Source organism: Rhincodon typus, chromosome 27 (genome assembly GCF_021869965.1).
Source record: "Rhincodon typus isolate 14 chromosome 27, sRhiTyp1.1, whole genome shotgun sequence".
In the NCBI taxonomy this organism is placed as follows: Eukaryota; Metazoa; Chordata; class Chondrichthyes; order Orectolobiformes; family Rhincodontidae; genus Rhincodon; species Rhincodon typus.
In genome coordinates, this window is record NC_063358.1 from 29,351,162 (window position 1) to 29,360,556 (window position 9,395).

Sequence of the window (9,395 nt, forward strand, 5' to 3'; positions counted from 1 at the left end):
AGACCCTTCATCAGAAAAGCTTTTCTGATGAAGGGTCTAGGCCCGAAACGTCAGCCTCTCTGCTCCTATGATGCTGCTTGGCCTGCTGTGTTCATCCAGCCCTGCACCTTGTTGTCTCGGATTCTCCAGCATCTGCAGTTCCTACTACCACTGGACTGGAGGAAGCTACTTTTGTTTTATGTGGTTGACGCCAGATTTCACAATTTGGTACGTACCGTCCTTACTTAACTTTCTGTACAAAACATCCTCTTTAAAATGACTGGCATAGTTTCAGTTCCCTGTTTCATCTATTCCGGATACTCACCAGTTTAGTTTTAACTGGTCTCTTCTTAACTCAGTCATAAAGTCATAGAGTCAAAGAGATGGACAGCATGGAAACAGACACTTCAGTCCAACTTGTCCATGCTGACCAGATATCCTATACTAATCTAGTCCCATTTGCCAGATTTGGCCCATATCCCGCTAAACCCTTCCTATTCATATACCCATCCAGATACCTTTTAAATGTTGTAATTGTACCAGCCTCCACTATTCTTCTGGCAGCTCATTCGATGCACACACCACCCTCTGCATAAAAAAGTTGCCCCTTAGGCCCCTTCTAAATCTTTCCCCTCTCACCTTAAACCTATGCCCTCTAGTTTTGGACTCCCCTACCCTGGGAAAAGACCTTGACTATTCACCCTATCCATGTCCCTCATGATTTTATAAACCTCTGTAAGGTCACCCCTTAGCCTCTGACACGCCAGGGAAAATAGCCCCAGCCTATCCAGCCTCTCCCAATAGCTCAAACTCTCCAACCCTGGCAACATCCTTGTAAATCTTTACTGAAGTTTAACAACATCTTTCCTATAGCAAGGAGAGCAGAACTTAACACAGTATTCCAAAAGTGGCCTAACCAAAGTCCTGTACAGTTGCAACATGACCTCCCAACTCCTATACTCAATGCTCTGACCAATGAAGGCAAGCGCACCAAATGCCTTATTCACTACCTTGTCTAACTGGAATTCCACTTTCAAGGAACTAAGAACCTGCACTCCAAGGTCCTTTTGTTTGGCAACACTCCCCAGGACCTTACCAATAAGGTATAAGTCCTGCCCTGACTTGCCCTACCAAAATGTAGCACCTCACATTTATCTAACTCAAACTCTATCTGCCACTCCTCGGTCCATTGACCCATCTGATGAAGATCCTGTTGTGCTCTAAGGTAACCTTCGCTGTCCACTCCACCACTGATTTTGGTGTCATGTGCAAATTTACTAACCATACCTCCTGCACTCACATCCAAATCATTTATACAGGTGGAAAAAGTCATGGGTCCAGCACTGAACCCTGCGGCACACTGTTTGTCACAGGCCTCCAGTTCGAAAAGCAATCCTCCACCACCGCCCTCTGTCTCCCACCGTCTAGCCAATTTTGTATCCAGATGGCTAGTTCTCCATGTTCAATGTGATGTATCCTTGTTAACCAGACTACCATGCGGAACCTTGTCAAACGTCTTACTGAAGTCCATATCGACAACGTACACTGCTCTGACTTCATCAATTTTCTTTGTCACTTCTTCAAAAAACTAAATCAAGTTCGTGAAACATGATTTCCCAGGCACAATGCCATGCTGACCATCCCTAATCACTCCTTACCTTTACAAATACATGTAAATCCTGTCCGTCAGAATCCCCTTCAACAATTTGCCCACCATTGATGTCAGGATCACTGGACTATAGTTTCCTGGTGTTTCCTTACCTCCTTTCTTAAAAAATGGCACCACGTTAGTCAACCTCCAGTCTTCTGGCACCTCACACATGGCTATTGATGATACAAATATCTCAGTGAGGGGCCCAGCAATCACTTCCTTAGCTTCCCACAAAGTTCTGGGGTACACCTGACCTGGTCCCGGGGATTATTCCACCGATATGCATTTTAAGACGTCCAGCACCTCCTCCTCTGTAACGTAGACACTTTTCAAGATGTCACAATTTATTTCACCAAGTTCTGTGGCTTCCACATCCTTCTCCACAGTTAAATACTGATGCAATATACTTGTTTAGTATCTCACTCATCTCGTACGGGGTTCCACACATAAGCAGCCTTGTTGGTCTTTAAAGGGCCATATTCTCTCCCTAGCCACTCTTTTGTCCTTAATGTATTTTTAGAAACTCTTTGGATTCTTCTTAACCCTTTTTGCCAAAACTATCTCATGTCACCTTTTAGCCCTCCTGATTTCCCCCTTAAGTATACCCCTACTTCCTTTATACTCCTCTGGGGATTGATTTGATCTCTGCTTTTTTTCCTGACATAAGCTTCCTTTCTTTTCTTGACTAGAACATCTATTTCTCTAGTCATTCAGCATTCCCTACACATTCCAGCCTTGTTCTTCACCCTAACAGGGACATACTGTCCCTGGTCTCTCATTATCTCATTTTTGAAAGCCTCCCACTTTTCAGCTGTCCTTTAACCTGTGAAATTTCGCTCCCAATCAACTTTTGAAAGTTCTTGCTAAATACCGTCAAAATTGGTCTTCCTCTAATTTAGAGCTCTGACTTTAAGATCAGGTCTATCCTTTTCCATGAGTATTTTAAAACAAATAGAATTATGATCACTTGCCCCAAAATGCTCCCCCAATGACACCTCAGTCACTTGCCCTGCCTTTTTTCCCCCCAAGAGTACATCATGTTTTGCTCCTTATCTAGTAGGTGCATCCACATATTGAACAAGAAAACTTTCTCGTATACACTTAACAAATTCCTTTAAGTCCGATTCTTTAACATCTGTCTTTTCTTCAATCAATTTGTCAACAAGTTTGAACACGGTAGAAATTCAAATAAGAATTCGTGCTGGTCTCTGGTGTGACAAAATTCAATTTTGATGTTTCTTTGTAGCTCAGGTTTTTGACGCTGGGTCTGGGGCAGGATTTCAATCTGGATATGGCAGCAGGAATGGCGATGGGCAGCTATGTGTATCACGAGCTATCATGTTGGCTTCCCAGCATCATCCTGTCCATGAGCTTTGGTTAGCTACACACAAGCAATGGCCCCATCAAAGCCATTTAATGTTGTTGAAATGCCAATTGAGACAAATTACCAGAGGCTGAATAGAATTTTGTCAGCCTGTGGGTCCCATGCACTTTTGGTCACACTTCAGCCCTATGCTCCTGATCTTTGGGCATCCGCTGCGGAGTGATCTGGGCAGGTCAGTGGACCTCCCTGTAGGTCTGAACCTGGGCTTGGCTAAGTTGGCTTTTCACAGGTATAGGCAGTGGGCCTTGGAGGGGGTCATATCTGTCAACTGTCTACCCCTCTTCCTGGGATAGTGGAGCTGAGTAATAGATGTTAATCAGCAGGCAATTTCCTTACCTTTGTGTGACCTGATGTCATGAAACATCACAGTGTCAGTGGGCCATTTCCCCCTGTTCTAGACCATTGGACTTTTGGCTAGTCAGTCCTGCCATTGGGACAAGCCACAGTCAGGGATGATGATGATGATGTCTGGTACAAGAGGTTGTAAAAGGTATGATTCAGTTTGTGTGACAAAGCTCCGAAATTGTACAGCAACCCCTAGGCTGACATGGTGGCTCAATGGTTAGCAGTGCTGCCTCACAGCACCAGGGACCTGGGTTCAACTCCACACTCAGGCAACTCTTTGTGTGGAGTTTGCATGCTCTCCCCTTGTCTGCTTGGGTTTCCTCTGGGTGCTCTGGTTTCCTCCCACAGTCCAAAGATATGCAGGTTCGGTGGATCGGCCATGCTAAAGTGCCCACAGTGTCAAGGAATGTGTGGGCCAGGTGGATTAGCCAGGGGAAATGCAGGGTTACAGGGATGGGATGTGTCTGGGGCAGGGTCCGCTCTGCGGAGGGTCAGTGTAGACTCAATGGGCTGAATAGCCTGCCCTATTACTAATTGGTTTGGGTGTCAATCAATTGAGCCTGGCTCTCCTCCTTTACTGAAATGAATGACGCATCATCATACTATCAATTTGAAATCCATTAGTGATTGAAAGATTAAATCCTTTCACAAGGATTTAATTAGATATTTCTACTTGCAGTTGGCTTAGTTTGTGAACAAATTGAATAAAGTAAGTTCTAAAGTAAAGGCAGTTGGAAATTCACATGGTGGATCACTAATCTCAGTGGCAAGAGAAACATTTCTGCAACAGATGAGGACAAAGTAGGAGTAAATCAACCTTGAAACTTTTCCACATGTCACGGCATGGCTCTCATGTGTGGCCAACCAGAAGAGGAATGAACAGTTAACCAAAAAATGGAATAAAGGACTCTGCCCCCTTTCAGATGAAATAAAGGTAAAAAAAAGTCACTATTAAATTGTATACTTATTTAATGAATTCTTCACTTTGTTGCAAAATATATACAATATAAATATGGGAAAATATTAAACAGTAACATGGTAATTCAAGAACAAGGAAACTGTTTAAAATATGTCAGATATAGGCTGCCATTGACATTTCCATGTGAAAGTTACATTGACCTTTACAGGTAAAATGCTTAATCCACATAAACCAACAGAATGGATATACATCATTGCATACAGAATGCTTTTAAAAAGGTCTGTTCCCTGAGCATGTGAGAATCAATTCATATTTGCATATGTGATTTCCTAAATAACTCTTCTTTATTACACAGGAGTACTTGAAGGTAAATCTGCCTTAGTCCATAGCTCAAAGTGCAAGATATGTATAAGCAACTGGTATCTTTTAGAACCAGTGGGTGAAATGTTTGGTATTAATGGAGTCGTAAAATTTGTTATAATTTATAGGCTGTCCAATACATGCTTGTGTGATTTACTTTTCAAATGACTTCAGTGGGCTGGACAAACAGACATATTATGAGCTGATTTACCTTCTACCAAAGCTGATTGTTATATTGGACAGAACCCTCACTCAGGAAAGGCAGCGGTAGTTTCTCAGCTTGCTGCTCAGAAATATAACAGCCACTGCAAATCGGATGTCTCGTTTGTGGAAGCAACATAAAATCAAATGTAATAAAGTTCAATAAATTTCCAACAGCAGTTTTATACCTGGGTGTCAAGTTGAACAATGACATTTTTTAAAAAAACTTTAAAATCATAGTCATACTCCTGATTATGATTTTAAAATATCTAACTTTCAACAATTGTGTCAGATGGTAAGGACTAACAGTATGCTTCGCCATTTACAATCCCACATTGAAACCTGAAGTCTATTTAAGACTTTGAGACATTATCAAGGACAAGTTAATGGTTACAACTGTAATTCCTGTCAACCTTTATCAACACTTTTACTGGATTTGTACTTTTAAGATTCTGTGTCAAGTTGTGAGCAATGTTCAGCTAATTAAAACAAACCTCTCTAGAAATAGCAAGGTTTGCTGAGGTAAACAGGACAACTATTAACAGTCTGTGAAAGTGGGATTCTACTCCCTCCTCCAGAATTAATACATGTCTGAACTTCTGAGCAGGCATTTTTCACACATATTGACATCAAAAGCATTAATATTAGTATTATGTAAACATGCTTTCTTAAATTCAGCCATTATTAAATCAACTAAAAACTTACACATTTATGGAGATTCATAACCATCTATTTAATAGCATGGCAGTATTTGCTTGACACAGGCTACAGCAGTTTGCAGAAGATAAAAGTGAGCAACTATCGATCGAAGTTACACTCAGAAATCTGCCAACAAAATACTTCAAAAATGTCATTTGTTCATGAAATGAATCAGGTCCTATTGAGATGAGTAGTGAATCTGCATTACCCAAAGCTATTCTCTTTCAAAAGCACCAAAAAAAAATTACATTGATCTGGTTTAAATTTTGGGACTGGGATAGTTATGCAATTCTAACTTTTCCACTTGATATTCCCCATCAGTTAGCTTCTCAAATACCTTGTTTTGCCACTCTCAGCATGTCTTACTCTGGTTTTCAATTTTTTTTTATGTGAGAGATCAATTTGTCTGGTATGTACAAGGTAAAATCTTGATAGATGCACCTCTCCAAATAAGAGTGTTACTTAATTGCTTCAATAACCTAAAGTTCATTTTTGGAAGGATCAAACTGCAATATGTGCCATTTAATGTGATGTTCTTGTAACAAGAAACTTGATTCTTGGCTGTTTCAACAAACTTCAAAGTCTTTTAGGTCTCTGTGTTCAAGATATAACTGTAAAAATCTCCACACCAAGCAGGTGCATGGAAATGATCTTGTTTGTGTGTGATGAGCAAAGATGGTCACAAATTATTCTTTCAAACCAGCAATCAAAAAACTATCATCCTTTTATGCTTTATAATGTTATCCTAACCTAGTGTTTTGAAGTCATGTTCATTCATAAGCTTATAGGAGGAATGCTGTTAAATAATCTTAATTTAATAAGTGAATCCCTGATGCCATTATCAATGCTATTGCCTGGAACAGTGATAATATGTTGAAGCAGAAATAAGGTTATTAGATACTTAAATCATTCATCTAAAGTGCATTAACAATCATATTATGTCAATCACATGTATGTGAATTAATCTTGTTATTTTAGTCTTTACCACTCATCTTCACACTGCATTATTCACCAGAAATATATGGAAGAGATGGTTAAAGTCAACGGTAATATTTTTAAGCCTATTTTCAAAAATTAATATTGGTAATGTAAACTTTTGTTTTGCTCTTTTTTGGTATCTTCTTTCTGCTTTCAACTCCTGACAGAAACAAATTACAATAAATTAACTTGCATTCATTGCCTGAAATGTTTCTTTTTCTCTTCTGACCTCCAAGTTAACTTTCCAGACATCTGTGTGTTGTTTATCTTCCGAGCAGAAGAATGGAACAATGCTGTCTATGGATACCTAGCTTGTGCTCCAACAAATCACTCTTTGTGCACCAGAGACCCAGATCATGCAAAATCTATACTCCTTCCCTCTAAGACCTGGATTAAGTTTGTCCAAGTCACTTGAAGAGAATCCAGCCACAAACAAAAGAACTCTAACTAGCTATCTGAGGAAGCTTAAATTTAAATGTTGGCAATGGTTGCTATTTGATGTGATGGATCATTGATAAAAGTTTCAATGTTGTTGTGCTATCACTTAGAGGTCATCTTTGAGCAAAGAGGCACTGAGATATGGCAGAGGCATATTACGTTGCGGAGAGGTCTGGAGCAGAAGCATGAATGCAGTCCAGTGACTTGCCATTCGGTAAGTGGTTTATATGAATGAGTTTGTGGGGATGATAGTCAGTCTTACCTTTAGCAAGTACTGATTTTCTTCTCCCACAATGCAACATACAAAACCGGAAACACCTTTTAGAGATTAAGTAGATAATTTCAGATATACTTATTACAATGCAAAGAGATGATGCCCCAACCATAAAATAAGTGAAAATTCTTTTCTCAGTTGGTCTAGCAATGTAACAATCTACTACATTGGGGCAAGGTTCTTCCTCACATTTGACGAGACGAGGCATATCAAAACTGTCATAAATCCGGTGAAGGATGTACAGGAAAGCAATTTCAAACACCGTTTTAAAAAGCAGACTGATCAAATAGGTCCACCATAGACCGCCATGTTTTTTCCCAGTGTCTTCATACAGTTTGGTGTTAGTATCTGGGTGCCTCATGTGGTATTTTTTTTCTTTTTCTTTCCTATAGGCCACATGCATGACAACTAATAGGGAAGGTGTAGAGATGAAAATCAATTGCAAAGCCCACAGCCTGATGTGGGAGATGGGGAAGTAATGATCAAAACACACATTGGTGCACCCAGGTTGCCTGGTGTTACAGTCAAAATCCTTCTGGTCATCGCCCCATACTTTTTCTGCTGCCACCACATAAACGAGCACCCGGAAGATGAAGACCACCGATAGCCAAATCCGTCCAAATCCTGTAGAATATTTGTTTACACCACTAAGGACACCTTGTAATGTCTTCCAATCCATTGTGGCTGGAGTTATCAACCTTCAATACACAACAAATAAAGAGACTACTTAATAATTCATCCCTATACACAATAAAACAATATAATTTCATGCAATGTTCTGGATATTTATCTTCTGTATAGAATAGTATGACCTGAAGTAGAACCTGATCTGGAAAAACAGCTTGCAAATGTCTATTCTCATGACCAGATCTCTGCTGAAATCTACTTCCCAGTGCATATTATTTCCTTTTTTAGATAGCATTTTACATATAATAAAAATTAGAAAGCAATAGTGTCTGCTATGAAAAGACAATGCTTCTTTCCAATGCTGCTTATAGTTTGTTTGGGGTTCCAGGCAAAGACAATGTCATTTTGGAAGCCTCAATGAAGTGTGTGAATCCTTGGATGTTAATGGATCCCCCAATACTACTTTAATCTGCTTTAACAGGGTACTAGGTTCACCCATTATTCTCAGGTGGAAACAGTCAGTTCACTGGTATCTGATCGAAGAGGTGAAAGAGCATTGAATGGAGTCTTCTCTGGGCAGAATGTTTGCTTTTCGTGTTTGTCTGTGCGCCTGTCTTCATAGGGCAGCATGTGACTTATCCTTCCTACAGAGTCTGTAGGTCAGACAGGAAAACTTGAACCTCAGTGGGGAGATGGTCTTCAGCTGAACTGGAAATTTCCTGAAAGCTGCAGCAAAAACAGGAGACCACTGCTACTGCATTCCACATGGCAGTAACCATGACTGCAGCCTTCCCTACCTCTATACGCATCAGAATCATGCAGCTGGAGACATCCGCAATCCTAACTTACAATCATGTATAAAACAAGTTCCAGCTGATTAATTAATCTTTCTGTCCCTGATCCTCAGAAGCAAACAGGAAAGGTCAATTGATTTTCTCATGGTTACAGGAATCTTACAAGGGTAGGAATGTGTCTCCTTTGTCCCACAGTAAATTATAGGTTAAATATCCTTAAAAGTTAATCATTACAGCAACTTTTATTTATCTTGCTTCTTTAACGTGGTAAAAAAAAGTTCCAGGGTATTTATCAGACAACATCTGATATTGTGCCATCTCTTAATTCATGTTTTAGGAATAGTAATCAAAGGCTCAGTCAAAGAGACAGATTTCAAGGAGCTTCATAAAGGAGTGTGTTACTGGAACGCAGATAGTTAGGTCATGAATTCCAGAGCTATAACCCTTGGCAACTGAAAGTGAGGCCACCAAAAGGATGTCGAGAATAAGATTTTTTTAAAAATTCTTAGTCCCCTGCAGTAGTCATTGTTTAAGAATATGTGCTTCCTTGCATTATATGGCAAATTGCAGTAATCATTCTATTTCTTATTTCAATGAATATTTATTTCTTTGTAGGGCAAAGAAACCAGACAGTAACATTGTTGAGATAACAAGGTGTAGAGCTGGATGAACACAGCAGGCCAAGCAGCATCAGAGGAGCAGGAAGGCTGACGTTTTGGGCCTAGACCCTTCTTCAGAAAATGTCT

General features: G+C 40.0%; 1 protein-coding gene across 1 annotated transcript; it reads right to left on the minus strand.

Moving 5' to 3' along the window:
- Positions 1-4,310: 4,310 nt before the first annotated feature.
- Positions 4,311-7,955, minus strand: LOC109912346 (gap junction beta-3 protein-like). Its single transcript, XM_048613225.1, has one exon. It carries the CDS (start codon positions 7,905-7,907, stop codon positions 7,110-7,112), a length of 798 nt encoding a protein of 265 aa, XP_048469182.1. The 5' UTR covers positions 7,908-7,955; the 3' UTR covers positions 4,311-7,109.
- Between the last annotated feature and the right edge of the window lie 1,440 nt (positions 7,956-9,395).

Bases quoted from the DNA above. Each gene is read 5' to 3' on its own strand.
- LOC109912346 (XM_048613225.1), bottom strand. From the start codon at position 7,907: ATGGATTGGAAGACATTACAAGGTGTCCTTAGTGGTGTAAACAAATAT.